This window comes from Protobothrops mucrosquamatus, unplaced genomic scaffold (assembly GCF_001527695.2).
Source record: "Protobothrops mucrosquamatus isolate PMUCROS unplaced genomic scaffold, P.Mucros_1.0 scaffold1956, whole genome shotgun sequence".
Classification (NCBI taxonomy): domain Eukaryota; kingdom Metazoa; phylum Chordata; class Lepidosauria; order Squamata; family Viperidae; genus Protobothrops; species Protobothrops mucrosquamatus.
Window position 1 is genome coordinate 285,173 of NW_015388075.1, and position 17,398 is coordinate 302,570.

Here is a 17,398-nt window from a genome sequence, read left to right on the forward strand (position 1 = left end):
CGGCGGCGGGGAAGGTGCGCGCCCTGCCCGCTGCGCTCTGGCCGGCCGGAGGTGGGGCTCCGCGCCGCCGCCTCCCGCGCCCTCCTTCCCTCCCTCCGTCCCTCCCCGCCGGCAGCCGGAGCGCCACGTTTGTTTGCTTCCTTGCCGGCCGCCCCCGCGGAGGGAGCTGCCCTCGGGCCCCCTCCGCGGGGAGAGGGAGGGAGGGTCTCCCCGGCAGGATCCGGGTTGGAGCTGCCTTGTTTTGCGCGCCTCTCCAGCGCCAGCTCCGCTTCCCCTCTCCAGCCCGAGCGGTTGCATTCACAGGACACGCGAAGCCGGGCAGGGAAGGGCACGGAAGGGACAAGTCGCCCTTCGTGGAACTCGCGTAGCAAAGCTGGCCTATCGACCTCCCCCGAGGCCGAACACACACACACACACATACACACACACACACCGCGGACGCCCCAGCAAACTGGCACAAAACCACGCGCGCGCTTTTGAATTGCTCAGGAGCCTCGCGCCAGATGTTCCCACAAGCTTGCCAAATTGGTCCAGATGTTCCGGACACCGAATGGGTAGGTTTCTGTTAGCCTAAAAGCCATCTCGGTAAAAACTGGAAGGGTGTGTGTGTGACCTGAATGTAAGGCGCCCTCCTGGCTTCAGGGACGTTTTTTCCACGCACCCCCTTTATAAAAAACAAAAAACGAAAAGGCCATTGTCACCATCTATTGTGTAGTTTTCAATGTAGAAATGGCGGGGTGGGGTGGGGAATGCAAGTATCAAATGCAAGTGATGGCATTTTGGAATATAGGACTTTTCTAAGCAATTTCCGGGCATCAAGGATGGATCTATATACAGTAGGTGGTCCTTTATTAGGCCCAAGGCACGTTGAGATGAGTTCATGGACAGGTACTGAAGTATGTTAAACGTTATGACTGAATGCATCCCTTTCATCAATAGCCTTTCATACAAGAGACTGAAAAATAAAGACTTTTTAGCGTTTTTCCTTTTATTTGGACATTTCTTCTAAGATACAGCATTTACGAAGCATACATTTATTAATTAATTATGTCAGACGCCATGACAATTCCAAGCTTTTAAGTCATTCAGATTAACATTTTGGTTTCTATCTACGCCTAGTGGGTAAAAGACCTCAAACCCTGTTGTTTTTGCTTCAAAAGGAATTGCAAGTTTAAAAGTACAGTGATCAAGCCATTTTTTTAAAAAACAAAACAAAACAAAACAAAAAAACCAGTTGAAATGTGTCCAGTTTTGAAAGTCTCAAAAGCAAAAAAAGATACAATGGTTTGAGATAGCAAATTAACTGAAGGAGTGTTTGCTTTGAGAAAAAATTATTATTGGGATCAAGAATAATAACTCTGTATCCACGTGTAGACCTGAAATTGTTTTATTTTGCTAAAGTCTGCTGTGGGTGAGACTGGATGTCCTTGGACAATCTGCCCCCCAAAAGCAGACATATTTGTACCAGCAGGAAAGACCTATTATGAATAGTGCAAATTTATTGTGACTTGATGTCTGATGCACAAAGCTGCGTACACGTGGAAACAGACAAATCAATGCCCCCAGCCCTCTTAGGATATTCTGGGGATGGGCACTGAAAACAAACAGATCCAGCACAAACAAGAAAGGAGCTGTATGATCAAAGCAAGCACGTTTTGAATACAGTGCATTTAACCCTTACCTGCAACTTTCTTAGGGGCTTTAAAAGGATGCCCAGGATTGCACAAATTGCACATTCCATAAAACAAAATTGTTCCAGACTAAGCAAGAAAAACATTCTTCCAATCGCGGGGCGCAAGATTATATTATAGGAGCAGAGAACATTAGAAGGAAAGCGAAAACTATCTGAAACCTACAGTAATGAGGTAATATTGGAGGAATATTTTGGGTCTATACGTTTCAAAAGCACGTCTTTCAGCACACTTGGGAAGGAGAGAAATTGTAGAATATCAGTTAAAATAAAAGAGATGGCAACACTTCCACATTAAAACAACATGGTCATATTTTAAAGGGGGGGGGAAATAAGCAAAACTCAAAATTGTGTTAGATGCTACAAATTCTAACTTGAAAACAGCTGCTTTTCTAGCATGTAACCGTAAAATATTAGACCCATAAAAAGTGCACGTAAAATACTGATACGTAAAGCATTGGATGAATTACAGAGCACAGTTAAACTTGGAACTCCTTTAAAACATAGAAAGCAGCATTCAGTTTTAATGTGAGAGAAAGATACATTAATCAGATTACTTAGGAGGAGGATAATGCCGACAGGCATCCATCACCCTTATTAGTAAACAAGATACAATAAGGCTTTTATACAAACAAAATGAAAAATTAAAAACCACATATCTAAACAATAGCATCGTAATCGCTTCTGGAATTGTCAAATTCTTGGGAAAAAAATTACTTAGTTGAAATGAAAAGGCAGGATTCCAGTATTTCTAGAGACTCAGTAAAAAGATATATTGGCTGGGGGGGGAAATAATTGGGCTGCTAGATTTTAAAAGTAATGCTGTCTCCTTATATAATTTCTCTTACAGCCTTTTCATTATGCAGCGGGGGGGGGTTGTCCAACTTTTAAGGCCTATGGACTTCAACTCCCAGAATTCCCTAGCCAGCATGGCTAGGGAATTCTGGGAGTTGAAGTTCCGAAGTCTTAAAACTGCCAAGGGTGGACATACCTGTTATACAGGATGCTAAGAATCCAGTAAGTGTTGAAAAGTTAGTGTACTTTGCCATCCAAGATTCTGAACATGAACTCTCACAATCCACAACCAGTGTGGCAAATTTCACTGGGAAGATGTAAAACTTGGGGGGAAGGGGGGAAGAGATAACACATACCCCCATCCAACCGCCAATGCCACATAGTGTCACGAGTGTCACAAGCAGTGTCTCTGAAACATTTTTTTGAGTTTCACTCAGGTGCTCCATTGTTGCCCTAAAGATGACTGATTAAAACTCTATTCTTCTATATTTTCACCTTCTCTAAGAAAGAGTGTTTTGGACACCTATTGTTTGACTGCACAGCACACACCCACACACACAGAGAAACTGACCACACAAAGGGGAAATTGATTAATTTACACCTGTGGCTGGGAGATGATGAGAATAAAGTTCAGATAATTTAGGAAGCCATTGGGGATGGAAATGGCCACTCTTCGGACCTCAACTTTCAGCCCCTTTGTAGTAACAAACTCCAACTGGCTAGAGCCACAGAGGAAGTTGACCTTTTAATAGAGCATTTTAAAGTAACTCTAGGAGGAACACATCCTCTTAGTTTTTGTTATACGTAGTGCCAGCTATAAAAGAAAATGCACATTTTCAAGTAAAGACCTATTAATGTATCATAAATAAAGAACATGTATTAAAGGCAATACTTGAGTACCTGAATATATATATATATTTTTTTAAAAAATCAATTAAAGAGCATATGCTTCCCTTCCCACAAGAAAACAAAACAAAAAGAATGGGGAGGGGGTGTCTTTTATTTACCTCAACAGTGTCCCTGTCAGTCACATCTCTTTTGCATGTGAAAACCTATTTAAAGCTGTTTCAAGTGACAGCATCTTTTAGGTGCACAGAGAAATTAAATCCAGTACTAGACCTTTTTAATAATGTGCATTTACAGCAGAGAGATGTTTGAAAGTAAACACAACTCAGTTGTTAGGATACATTAAAATATTGCACACGGCAGTTTCAGGATATGTAACATCTTCTTTTGTATATCTGATCATCACTGACCGTACCTGGTTTATTTTATTTTATTTTATTTTTTTAAAAAGGGGGCCCGGAGAACTTGAAGTGAGGGTCCACAAATATTTCAAAATGTCAGTTTCACACTGGGGGAAATCATGACAAGTATTCTGTCTGCAGCCTGAGAGACTTTGGCAAAATCTTTTACATAGATTATATTCATAATGTGTCTAAATGAAATGTTCCCATGGAAACAGAAAATGAATATTTCCTTTTTTTTTTAATAAAGTGGGTCCAAATCAGGGATAGCATTAATTTTTTTTTTAAAAATGAATATGTAGCAAGCTTTTAAGAAAATCATAAGGTTGGGAGCGGTACTAATAGTAGAGGAACAGCTTCTTTTCCAGATTAAATGTTTGAGATGCATTTTAGATGAACGCTTTCCCTATTAAAAAAAACTCCTTCCCAACCTACAAAATAAATATTACACATTCTCATTACACATCCAGCAAATAAAAGACAAAAAAATGAAAAGCAACATACACCAAAACAAATAAATAAATATAAAATATAATGTCGCTGGGTTTTTCTTTGACTTTAGAAAACAGGTTCCAGTTTCTTTAGATTGTGCTTAGTTATCGTTTCCTGTTACTACTTATATGTTTCTTGACACTGGCATAAATCTTATTAAAAGACCGGACTATTAAAGTTGCAGTGATCTTACAAACTTGCATTTCTGCTCCTTAAAAATTATTGTACATTTAAAAGAACACCATAGACCGCGACACTTCTGATATGGTTTGAAACAGTACAAATAAGCAGCTCTATTGTACCAGACTGTAAACCAAAACACTTTTCATTAGTTCATTATTTATGTCACATTGACATAAATAGGAAGGCAATCAATTAATTTGATCCATTATCTCTCAGGTTGAAACCTATCAAAAAAAAAACTTATTTATTAACCTTGTCCTAATATGAATGGTGCTTTCTAAGAGTATGACTATTTCTATTTATTTCATGGATTTTATGGTTTGTACAGGCAAAATGCCTGATCAATGATACTGTATGTTGCCTGTCTCTATTAAATTTTCAGATCTTTGAAATATATATGTATATATACGTATATATGAGTCTGTGTATATATATACTGCTCAAAAAAATAAAGGGAACGCAAACCCCTTCAGTTCCATGTTAAAATGTTCCCTTTATTTTTTTGAGCAGTATAATATATATATACACATACACAGAAGCTACCCCTAAATATTTCCATCCTTTTCTGAAAATCGCACTTGGTTTTAGCTCCTCGCTGGTCCCTGTTAACTGGCAAATCATTTGTGACTTAAGAATGCTGAAAATATCTTACAAGCAGCTTTAACATATTCTCAGCTTTCACTTCCTGATCAACGTGAGCATCAGAAACACATTATGGATTGGAGGTCACACACTCACACCTTTGCACTGGAATGACACCTTTCCACGCAGTGGAGACACAGAAACAATCTGCAATCGGTGACCGTTTTCTACAAAAAAAAAAAAGGTGTACGTGTGAAATACGGAATAAAGGACGGGATTCTCAGAGCCGCTAAAACTGAGAACTGAGTCCTCTTCACACAATCGGCTCTTTGCCACCAGATGCACATTATAATGTTGACCTTAGCGTGGAAAGGAAAAAGAGAGCAACCGCGATTTATCGGTCACAGATTGTTTTTGGTTTACAATGCAAATATAAGACAGAGCTTGCAAGCAACCCGGGGGGGGGGGGAGAGAAACATTAAAGGGTGCACTGATCTTTTCCTTAACCTGAAAGCTTTAGGTAGGCCTCGGCACGGGAGGAGTGAATTTATACAAACGTGCGTGGTTTCTACCCTTTAAGGTTTTAGGTAGGCCTCTGCACGGGATGAGTGTGAATTTTGTACAAATGTGGATGGTTTCTATCGGCTTCCAGTTGTGAAACAATTATGACGCATTCCAGTTTTCTGCAATGCGATTCCCTTCCAGTCTTTTTCCTCTATTCCTCTCCATGCCTCAATGGCTTTAGACTCAATTTGTTTTCACCGCTCAGAGACGATAAATAGAAACTGATGGTCAACAGCTTAACTCTGTTCTTGGTTCAGACCCGAGAGATGAATCCTAGACCCAAACTTGCGGGAATCTGGATCGTTTCTAGTGCGAGAGAGGACGGGTTGAATGGGAAAGTAACAGGGAAAATATGCTTAGCATCCATTAAGAGTTGGGGAGTATCCTTCCTGTCTCGCATACGCAGCTGCAAAGAGAAGAACAGATCGCATTAGTGTCTTATTTAAATACAGGCAGTCCTCAACTTAACTACCGTTCCCTTAGTGACCATTTGGAGTTACAACAGCACTGAGAAAAAAATGAATTATGACCTTTTTTTACACTTAACGGCCGTTGCAACATCCTCGTGGTCATGTGATCAAAATTCAGCTGCTTGGCCACGGACTCACATTTATGGCGGTCGCAGTGTCCCGGGCGTCATGTGATCACCCTTTGAGACCTTCTGACAGGCAAAGTCAAGGGGGGGGAAGCCCGATTCGCTTAGCAACTGCGTTACTAATTTAAAGAACGGCAGTGATCCGCTTAACGACAGAGCCAAGAAAGGTCGTAAAATTGGGGCTAAATTCATTGAACAAATGTCTCACTTAACAACAAAAAGGTTGGGCTCAATTATGGTCCTAAGTCAAGGACTACCTGTACACAGTTCGACATTCTATCCAAGACTGTTTGGATTATATACATTTTTTAAAAAATAATAATAATAACCCTATTCTTATTTTATTTTTCCAAAAAAACAAATGGCAAGATGTTGTTTAAAAGCAAATTTGCACTGAATTTACCCTGCATGTAGATATTAAATATTCCTTTGAGACACAAGCTTATGGAAAGCAATGTTTTCGTGAATTGCCGCTGGTTGTTATTACCTGTATTGTCCGGATAAAAGACACAGACACTCTTTCTTCAAACTCATTAACGGGAGTATATAGGTTCAACACTTTCACAATCTAAAAGAGAGAGAGAAAAAAGATAATGCTAGCAGATTCTTGCTATTTAAGATAAGATAAAACCTTTATTGTCATTTTTTTTTACTGTGGGCACAACGGCACACATCAAAAATGAAATTTAGATGCCCGCTCTCAAAGTGAAACACATACATGACACACACCTAAACACACTATGAACATATGTATAGACCCACCCCCCTACATATACATAAATAAATGTTTAAATACTGTCCATCTTGAATATATAACGGAAGGAGGAAGCTTGAGAGTTCACAAGGTTAATGCTGTATGGAATGAAACTGTGGCTGAATCTGGATGTTCTGCTTCGGATACCACGAAGCCCCCTCCTCCCAGAAGGGAACAAGGAAAACAGGTCGTGAAGAGGATGTGTAGTGTCCCAGATAATCTTATAGACCCTGCTCAAGCCCTAACCAATGTTTTAAATCTAAGTCATGAGGAGATGTTAAACCATGATGTGACTGCAATAGGATCGCTCCTAACTGACACAAAATCTGCATTCAGCCTGAATTCTTAAATCACTGCGGGATTTTTTTTTAAAAAAAAACAATCATCGTTGCTCACTTCTTCAAAGCAGTCCATCCTGTTTCAGTGGATAGCAACATTGGAATGCAAGTGGTCAAAATTATGCTAAACAGACATCACGCTCCGCTCCAAAGGATTAAAAAGAAATCCTTCTGCTCCCACAGAGTGGGCCTCCTCAGGGTGCCGTCGGCCAAGCAATGTAGGCTGGCGACCCCCAGGGGGAGGGCCTACTCTGTGGGTGCCCCCACCCTCTGGAATGAACTACCCCCCGAGATCCGGATGATTCCGGATCTCCTTACTTTCCGCCGCGCCCTCAAGACATGGCTTTTTCAGCAAGCGGGCCTGACCTAGGGAGGATTTTAGGCANAAAAGTATTTAATTCGAAACACAGCTTGTAATATTTGGTTTTAATTCGGCTTTTATCGGGGTTTATTTTCTGTATTTTTGTATTTTGTAATTTTTTGTATTTTGTGTTTACTATTTGTTTTTAATATGCTGTGAACCGCCCTGAGTCCTATGGGAGAAGGGCGGTATACAAATTAAAATAATAAATAAATAAAATAAAAGAACAAAGAGTGTCTTTCTGTTCTTCTCCCCGAAATCAATCCTGAAAACAAAACTCAGACCTTTGTTTTTTTTTTAATGTCTCTCTTGAATTGTCATCTACGTTTGGCAGACTCCTTTTCTATCGTGGCATTTTTATGTGGCTCACCCTGCTGATCTCAACGGGCAGGGAAGCCGAATTCCACCGGAAGAGCAAAATGGCAAAAGGCAGATTGTGCGGGCAACTCAGCCAGGGTGGTTGGAAGGGACCTTGGAGATCTTCTACTCCAACCCCCCCCCCCATCCAAGCAGAAGACCCTATACCAGGGGTAGGCAACCTTGGCTCTTTTATGACTCGTGGACTTCAACTCCCAGAATTCCTGAGCCAGCCATGCTGAGGAAAAATGGAGAGGTTTCCATGCTGAGCCAGGATGGCTCAGGAATTCTGGGAGTTGAAGTCCACGAGTCACAAAAGAGCCAAGGTTGCCTACCCCTGCCCTATACCATTTCGGACAAATGGCTGTCCAGTCTCTTCTTAAAAACTTCCAGTGTTGGAGCAGTCACCACTTCTGGAGGCAGGTTGTTCCACTGGTTAATTGTTCTAACTGTCAGGAAGTTTCTCCTTAGTTCTAGGTTGCTTCTCCCCTTGATTAGTTTCTCTCCGTTGCTTCTTGCCCTGCCTTCAGGGGCTTTAGAGAATAGCTTGACTCCCTCTTCTTTGGGGCAGCCCCTGAGATATTGGAAGTCTGCTATCGTGTCACCCCTCGTCCTTCTCTTCATTAAACTAGACATACCCAATTCCATCAATCGTTCCTCATATGTTTTAGCCTCTGGTCCCCTAATCATCTTTGTTGCTCTTTTCCAGAAAGAGGGTTACCTGGGCGGTAGTCAACGCGTGGCACATGGAGCAGATGGCCCCCGCGTCCTCATCGGTCTTCTTTTTCACCTGCAGCAGCTGAGCGGCCTGGATCAACGGCTCCAGGGTCTCCTTGGCGCCGCTGGTCATGAGGTTTTTGTCACGAAGCCATTCTTCCAGCTGGCTTACATTGTACCTGCGGGTGGGATGTGTTTTGAAAAAAATAAATCAAAACCTTTAGCCACTTTTTTCAGTCTGTCTGTACCAGTGGAAATGGTTTTCTTTAAGGCATTCTTGCTCAGTAGCCCTTCAAGAGGTATTCTGTTAATTATTAACAAAAATGTTTGTTAACGAGGGAAACAGCAGCTCCTTGTTGTGGGCAAGAATGCTCAGGCTATCTTGAGAAGACTAAACACGGAATGAAAACCCCCTAATTTCTACTCTTTCTGGTACTTAGTGTGAAGTTTGCTAGAAGGAAGGTTTTTTTTCCCATCGATTTGTCTTTTTTTATAGTTAATGGGGGAAACTGGGTTTTGATTCAGAACAACAGAAAAACATACTAGTCTGCTCAGGAATTCTGACTTTTTAAAATAGGCTAGTCAATCAGACCATTTGTGGCCTTTCTCTGCCATACCTGTCCTTTGTTTTATGGTTCCCCCCCCCCCATTTCTAACAATCTGTAAGTCACCAAGAACAGCCAAGAGTCAGGCGGCATTTAAATGTAAACGGTTGTCGTCATTATTCACATATGAAAAGGAAGTTATTTGGCAGGGTATCCCATTTAGAGCGTAACATTAGACTTAAAACTACAGGTAGCTTTTGTTTAACAACTGCCCTGTTTAGTGACTGTTCATCTGGGGGACGCTTTCGGAAATATTCATTTGTGCATCGTTCATTTATTGTGTATAGAAATATAGGGGCCAACCTTCACAGCTACAGATCTGCCTAGGTCAGTGATGGCGAACCTTTTAGAGACTGAGTGCCCAAAAACCACCCAGCCCCCTGGCCCACCCCCACTCTGCCCCCCACTCCGCCCACCCACAAGGCCACTCACCACAGATCGCCTAGGCAGCCTTGCAGCGCCATGGCGGCCACGCCCTCTGCCCTTACCCCGCAGCATCATCTGCACGTGATGGGGCGCGAGGGTGGAGTCTTGCCCCTGCTTCCCGGCTGCCATGTGCTTGGCTGCGCTGCTGTGTGGGCTGTGCCTGGGGGAGCCTCTCCTCCGGGAAGGCTGTTGGTGAGGAGGGGGTTGTGGGGAGGCAGGGCTGGGGCAACGGCATGCGTGCCCACAGAGCGGGCTCCGGGTGCCACCTGTGGCACGCGTGCCATAGGATCGCCACCACTGGCCTAGGTACTCCAGCCCAGGAAGATCTTCATGTTAAGAACACAAGACAATCAGCTGACTCAAAATAATTCCCTGCTCAGCCAAGCAGTGTGTCTTAAAAAAGGACTTAAAGCAGTGGTTCTCAACCTTTTTAATGCCGCGACCCCAACCGGTCGTAAGTCGAGGACTAAACCGGTCGTAAGTCGAGGACTAAACCGGTCGTAAGTCGAGGACTTTCCCTGCCCGGGAGTGCCGCGCATGCGTGGTTCCGCCCCCTGCGCTGGCCGACGCTTAGCTGGCAAGCGGCAGAGACGGAGCAGGCCGACCACCAGCTGGCCCAGCCGAAGGGAGGTAAGGCACCCGCCGGAAAAGGGGAAAAAATGGCAGACAAAAAAAATGGCAGACAAAAAAAATGGCAGACAGCCTTGCTTGGTGACCCCCGTGAAATGGTCGATCGACCCCAAATGGGGTCCCGACCCACAGGTTGAGAACCACTGACTTAAAGGACTTAAAATACTGAAAGAGATCTCCCCACCTAATCTGCATTCCTTTGCTCCAGGAGCACATGTCTTTTCTCAGGAGAAGGTTATTGAGGGTCACGGCCCCAATGATGTAGAACATCTGCTTGACCACCTGCTTGATCAGCTCAGGATCCATGCCGTGCTGGCACATGATGGAGTGGAAGGTGTTCAGCTGACGCATGATGGAGTCCAAGGTGTAGGTCCCTTCGTCGGCAATGCTAGAGGTTCTCTTGCGTAGGCCGGTGGGCTTCACCCCGGACACTCCTTGGATGGTTTCATGCTCCAGCATTCCTGAAACTGAGGAAAGAGGTCATTAATTCAGTTGAGGAAGACTCTTTCTGAAAACAAAACCAAACCAAACCAAAAGAAGCAGGAATAAACGGCTATGCTGACTCAGGAATTCTGGGAGTTGAGGTCCATGAGTCATAAAAGAGCCGAGGTTGCCTACCCCTGCAAAAGGGGATCACACGACCCCGGGACACTGCAACCATCATAAATGTGAGTCAGTTTCCGAGTGTCTGAATGTGAATCACATGACTATGGAGATGCTGCAGTGGTCGTCAGTGTGCAAAGGATCACAAGTCACTTTTTTCAGTGCCGTTGTAACTTCCAACGGTCATTAAATGAACTGTCGTAAGTCAAGGGCTGCCTGTAGTAGCTATAGACAGCCACAGTTGAATTTGCTTAATAACCCTAAGCACGTGGCAAAGTAACCTCTGAACTCGGCTTACACAAAACGAAATTCTTCCGTTGCACAGTAATATCAACGGACATTATCGGAGGAAAATCCAAATGATGAAAATGACTTTCTTAATGAGAAAAAACAAAACCACACACTGGTTTCTCTCTTCTGTCATTTAGTTTCGCCTTACCAATCATCGGTTGCAAAATATTCTCCAGAACCCGAACCAGCTGCTGGTAAATCTGGATGGCCAGGTCACTTAGCACTTGTCTGTACTCAGCAAGGTCGAAATTAGTCAGGCAATGTTCGTTCTGACGAGATGTGTTATGCTTCATAAACCCCTGCAGGTACGGGGGGGAAAATACAGCCAAGTTAGTATTAATGTATTTTATGTTGTCGTATTCAAACAGGTGAGGAGGATAGTAACTTTTTTAAAACATCCTTTTGATGAAGAACAGTATGGCTAACTTCCTTTAAGCCTGATAGCGGAATGAGGACATGACCACTGAAGTAAAGACAAGGATAGAGAAAGCCCGAACAGCATTCTTCAAAATGAAAAAGGTCTTCTGCAGTCACGACATAAGCCTAAGACTGAAAATCAGGCTTGTCAGAGGCTATATTTTCTCTATCCTGCTCTATGGAGCAGAGAGTTGGTCTCTGACAGAAGGCCACCTGAAGAGACTGGAAGCATTTGAAATGTGGATTTACAGGCGGCTGTTACGTATAAGCTGGGTTGACAAGATCAGAAATGAGGAGGTGATAAGCCGCCTGGGAAAGCCAAGGGAAATCATCAAAACAATTAAAAAACAAAAATTAGAATATTTCGGACATGTGATGCGACACCCAGAAAAATACGGCATACTCCATTTACTCCTCCAGGGAAAGATTGAAGGCAAACGAGGTCCAGGCAGAAGAAGAACATTGTGGCTTCAAAATCTAAGGGACTGGTTTGGACAAAACTCAGCAGCACTTTTTCGTGCGGCTGCTGATAAAAACAGGATCGCCAATATGATCGCCAAGGTCCGATAACGGATATGGCACAAGAAGCGGAATGAAGCCTCACTCCCACTTCAAATGTTCAAAGCGCTTTCACCAACAGAAATAAACCAAAATGGGAAACTTACTTCTTCGCCGCTGTATTGCTTCAAACAGTGCAAAAATCGGCACGTATTGGACAGCCAGAAGGAGACTGTTTCAAAGTCATCGCCTCTTTTCTAAAAGCAAAAATACACGAACAGTAATGATGAAAAGGCAATGTGCATTAAAAGAGGATTAAAATGCAAGGTTATCGATAACGGAATATTACTTTCGCTAAATTAAAAGGTGCAGCACTTCCACATTGCATTAGATCCTGCACAGATTTCTGCGTAACTCTCTTTGACTGTCTGTGGAGATTCTCAGTCATCCAGGTCATGGTTGTCCCAAAAGTGATGTTGTGTTTTTCCCCCCCAAAAGTTAACTGGATTTTTGTTTTTCCTTGAAGACATTTCACTTCTCATCCAAGAAATTTCAGTCAGAACTGAAGACGCTTCTTGGATGAGAAGCGAAATGTCTTTAAGAAAAAACAGACGTCCACTTGTCTTTTTAAAAACCACCTCTGGGACTCTCTTTGAATCAATTTCTGCATCGTGGAATCTGTGCCACTGATGGAGATGGTGCTAGTTGTCTTTTATTATTCCAACAGAAAAAATACTTTAATACATGTTTTCATAACAGAGTGGTGGTGTAACCATTTGATTTCGAGACGAGCTCATCAGCTGTTAATTTTTTTTAATAAACTCCGGACTGACATTTCAACGGAACCCTGTAAACTGACCTTCAAAATTTTTTTGATGCCGTTAATCGTAGACGTCAGCAAGGACCTCACTTTCTGATCATCGTTCAGGTAGTCGGCGTGGCGGACGCACATGAACAAAATGTAAGCTGGCAGCCCTGGGATGAGATTCACTGCCACTCCCCGAGGCTTCAGTTCTGAGGGAGAAGTCACAAAGAGGAACACAGGAATTCACAGACCTCTGTGTTTAAAGGTAAAGGCTTCCCCTGCCCGACTCTAGGGGGCGCTGCTCATCTCCGTTTCTTAGCCAAGGGAGCCAGAGTTGTCCAAAGACATTTCCGGGGTCATGTGGCCAGCCAAAGGTGCACGGAACACTGTTACCTTCCCACCGAAGCGGCACCTATTTATCTATCTGTGTTTCGAATTGCTAAATGGGCAGGAGCTGGGGCGAGTGACGGGAGCTCATCCCATCAAGCGGCACCCGGGTCTCAAACCTGGTCTGTCAGCTTTCAAGCTGACAAGCTCTGAGCCATTGTGCCCCCTGTACTTAACATGCCGTAATAAAACTGCAGAGAGTCAGAAGTGGTTTAAGGCAGAGGCCCACAACCTTTGGGGCACCAGGGACCGGTTATGTGGAGAGAGGTTCTTCCGCGGACCGGACCGGATGTGGTTTTGTGTGCTGCCTGCATCCCGCCGATAGGGCTTTGCTTGTTTGTGTGGCCTGGTTGCTGGCAGGCTGCGGCCCGGTACTGGTCCATGGACCGGGGGTTGGGGACCCCTGGTTTAAGGCAACTAGGAGGATACCAGTTCTTGTCCTGCCTTAGGCATGAAGCCAACCGCGGCACTCAGCCAGTGCCACTTAGCCCTAGGAGGGAGACAATGGCAAGCCACTTCTGAAAATGCTGCCAAAAACTGGTCCAGCCAGTTTCAAGGAATCAAGACTCTCAAAGGCAAAATAATTTGTCAAAAGTCTTTTCAAGAACTAATACTTCTCTGTTCTTTTTAGATGGACGCTGTTGATTCTGTTCCAAGTTTGTCTTTCTTTGTGCACTCACCAATTTAAAAAAAAATTATCTGGGCTTATTATAGAACAGAAGAGCATAATGCTCTTGAAGGACAAAAGGGATCATGCTGTGCAGTAGACTAACAATTAAATTGTACATAATGGCAAAAGCAATGTATATTTGCAAAACCACCGCTCGGTGCATTTGATAAGCAGAAAGGCCTCTCACCTAAAATAAGATTCTTAACGAGTTTGGGTTCATCTTCTTTCTTGTATTCTAACATTCCTTGGAAGTCTTTTTCTTTCCTTGGAATATTCACAGGATGTATCGGCTCATCAATGATTTGTCCAGGTGAAATGTTCTCCATGTGGCCCACTAAATTAAGGAAAAGAAGAGAGAACGGGACGTGAACAAAAGCAAAATTTGATCCAGAAAGATGGCATTGAACTGTGGAGTTATCTTCCTGAGAGTTAAGAAATTAGCTATAATCCATTGGGAGAATTAGTTCCTGAGAAAGTACATGTTGGTTATGAACCACCTATAAAGCTCCACAACAGGGGTGTCCAACCTTGTCAACTTTTTAAAGTTCAACTTAAAAATGCTGGCTGGAGGATTCTGGGAGCTGAGGTCCGCAGGTCTTAAAGTTGCCAAGGTTGGGCATCCCTGGAAAGAAAGAAAGAAAGAAAGAAAGGAAGGAAGGAAGGAAGGAAGGAAGGAAGGAAGGAAGGAAGGAAGGAAGGAAGGAAGGAAGGAAGGAAGGAAGGAAGGAAAGAAAGAAAAAAAAAGAAAAAAGAGGAAGGAAGAAAGAAAAAGGAAGGAAAGAAAGAAAGAAAGAAAGAAAGAAAGAAAGAAAAAAGGAAGGAAGGAAGGAAGGAAGGAAGGAAGGAAGGAAGAAAGAAAGAAAGAAAGAAAGAAAGAAAGAAAGAAAGAAAGAAAGAAAGAAAGAACTTGGCTATGAATCTATAGAATCCTCTTAAAAAATATAAGAGTCATTTTTTCTTTTAAAAAAAAGGAAAAAGTAAAGGAATGCCCTCACAAAGCAAAGTTAAAATCAGAAATGTGCTCTGGAATGCTGATTGGCTAGAAACTTAACCTGGCCTGGTGTCAGTCTAGGACAATACATGTCAGACAGAGCAACTGGAAAAACCGCTAAGGTTAACGTCTAGAATCCGGAGTTTCTACATAGCTCTGACATTTTCCTGGTCTGCCCGCATACCTTGTTTAATTCAGGAACTCAGGAGCTGAAATGCCCTGGCACAGTCAACACACTGGCCTATATTTAGCGAGGGAAGGGGAAGGCAATGATTTGATCTCAGCCACTCCTCTAATGTAATCTTTACGAGAGCGCTTTTTCGCCCTCAGGTGTGTCGTTGTGAAAATGCCTTAACGGAGGGTGATAAACAATCAAGCAAACCAAGAGCAGACCTCGGGAACAGTTTCATTCAATTGCCTTATGTGGCAAAATACATCTGGCCTTCTACAAAGATTAATTAGTTGGGGGGAAAGCATCTTTTTCTCTTGCACCAATGTTTATTTTATTTATTTTTTATTTTTTTATTAAATTTGTTTGCTGCCCATCTCACGGCGAGATGGTTTGCTCCCCACTCCCTTCTAGCACTGAAGATGTTACCTAGTTGGGTCATGAAACGTCTGCAGGAAAGCAACCTAGCTCGCGCCAAGGATCCCACAGCCCTTCTCCTCCTGAGACCCCACGCCCTTCTAGCACTGAAGATGTTACCTAGTTGGGTCATGAAACGTCTGCAAGAAAACAACGCAGCTCAGAAAGCACTGAGGACTCTCACAATTTAACCCTTAGCTACAAATATTCTCTCCTATCGGAAATTCTGTCTTATGTAGCTGTTACAACAAGGGAAGGATCCAAAAGTCAATATATTACTGTTATAACCCCAAATATCGTGCTCTCATATTCCAAAGAACAGGAGTGCTGATTAAGGAACATTTGCTTTTGGCAAAAAAATATATATGCTATCACTTGGTAAATAAAGAAAAATACGCTGAATGTTTATCCTCCGTTAATCAGCTTGCATTTGGCTCCTAGGACAATCTGTGCCATTCTTGTGTCCATTATTGCAGAATACCACTGTATTTTTCATCAGCAACATCAGAAATTCTTGCCTCGGACACATAGTAAAATACGTCTGTATTTATATTTAAAAACAGAAACCGTTTTGGTCGCAGGCAAATACCGTACCTTCGAGCTCATCAATTTTCTTGGCGAAAACCTTCAGCTGCTTCTTCAGCTTCCGAACCGTCTTGTCCTGTTTCTCCAGCTGTTCCATTAAATCCTACCCAATAAAATTGAGGAAAGAACGGGTGAGAGGCCAAAAAAGGACCCAAAAGGCGACAGACAAAACTGAACCGGTGCTGTTAGTGCTATAAGACAGGGCTTTTCAACCTTTTCACCCATTGTACCACTTTTAGGATATGGCAACATCCGAGTATCACCAGCAAGGTGTCAAAAACTTGATGACCAAAAAAAAAAAAAGGAAAAAAGTAATAAAGTACAGGTAGTCCTCGACTTACAACAGTTCGCTTCGTGACTGTTCAAAGTTACAATGGCACTGAAAAAAGTGCCCCCCAAGGCACAGCCGAGCAAGACACCTGCCTGCCCGCCCGGCGGCGCTCTTCCTCCTGTCTGAGGTTTTCATTGTTGTGAGCATTTCTGTTGAGGATTGGCAGTGGGAGTGGGGTGGGGGGTGTTTGGTTTTTATACCTCCCATCTGCTGGGTGGTTGCAGCAGATTTTGATCACTTCATATGACCCTGGGACACTGTGACCGTCATAAATATGAATCAGTTGCCAAGCATCTGAATGTAAATCACAAGACCCTGGAGAGGCTGCAACATTCCAGCTGATCGGCGCTTCTGGACTCAGCAGAAGCGCCAGGATCAGCGCCGAGCTCCAGATGGAGCCTGGCACTGATCCTGGCGCTTCCGCTGAGCCCTGACAGCCCCGAAGAAGCACCTATCAGCTGGAAAGCGGCACTGATCCTGGCGCTTCCGCTGAGCCCTGACAGCCCTGCAGCTCCAGCCATCTCTCGCTCAGGCATGTGCGGTGCTGCCACCGGTTCAGCTCATTCCCCTCCCCTGCTACCACTTTTCTAGGATGGTCGCATACCACCTGCCAGGTGCCAATGTACCACAGGTGGTACCCGTACCACTGGTTGAAAAGCCCTGCTATAAGAGAAAAACTCAGAACAACTGAAAGCGATGCCGGAGACTTCCGGTGGCAGGCGTCTTCGTCGGTCGCAGCTGTTTGCTGCCTCCCGCCTGTTTCGCGTAAAAGCCGGTTTGACAGCTAGCATCAGCTGTCAAACGGCTTGATACCTTTCCCCTGGGCATAAGGGGATAGGTGAGCTGCCCGGGGTAGGAGTTGAGTTCCCGAGTCGTCCTATATGGACGATGTAGGTGA

At 43.6% G+C, this 17,398-nt stretch overlaps 2 protein-coding genes across 2 annotated transcripts in view; both read right to left on the minus strand.

The window, feature by feature from the left end:
- The window catches only part of LOC114923117 (unconventional myosin-Vc-like), a 16,312-nt gene extending 10,976 nt beyond the window's left edge, over positions 1-5,336 (minus strand). Inside the window, 1 exon segment of the mRNA XM_029285623.1 lies at positions 5,240-5,336. Within this exon segment, the coding sequence (XP_029141456.1) occupies positions 5,240-5,336 (97 nt within the window).
- Positions 5,337-5,781: 445 nt separating this feature from the next.
- Positions 5,782-17,398, minus strand: part of MYO5A (myosin VA) — a 50,453-nt gene continuing 38,836 nt past the window's right edge. Inside the window, exons 28-36 of the mRNA XM_015823707.1 lie at positions 16,179-16,272; positions 14,195-14,341; positions 13,005-13,159; positions 12,313-12,402; positions 11,379-11,529; positions 10,521-10,803; positions 8,680-8,854; positions 6,636-6,716; positions 5,782-5,959 (exon numbers count right to left, since the gene is read on the minus strand). Coding sequence (XP_015679193.1) covers positions 5,807-5,959; positions 6,636-6,716; positions 8,680-8,854; positions 10,521-10,803; positions 11,379-11,529; positions 12,313-12,402; positions 13,005-13,159; positions 14,195-14,341; positions 16,179-16,272 — 1,329 coding nt within the window. The 3' untranslated portion in view covers positions 5,782-5,806. The remainder of the gene's footprint in view (positions 5,960-6,635; positions 6,717-8,679; positions 8,855-10,520; positions 10,804-11,378; positions 11,530-12,312; positions 12,403-13,004; positions 13,160-14,194; positions 14,342-16,178; positions 16,273-17,398) is intronic.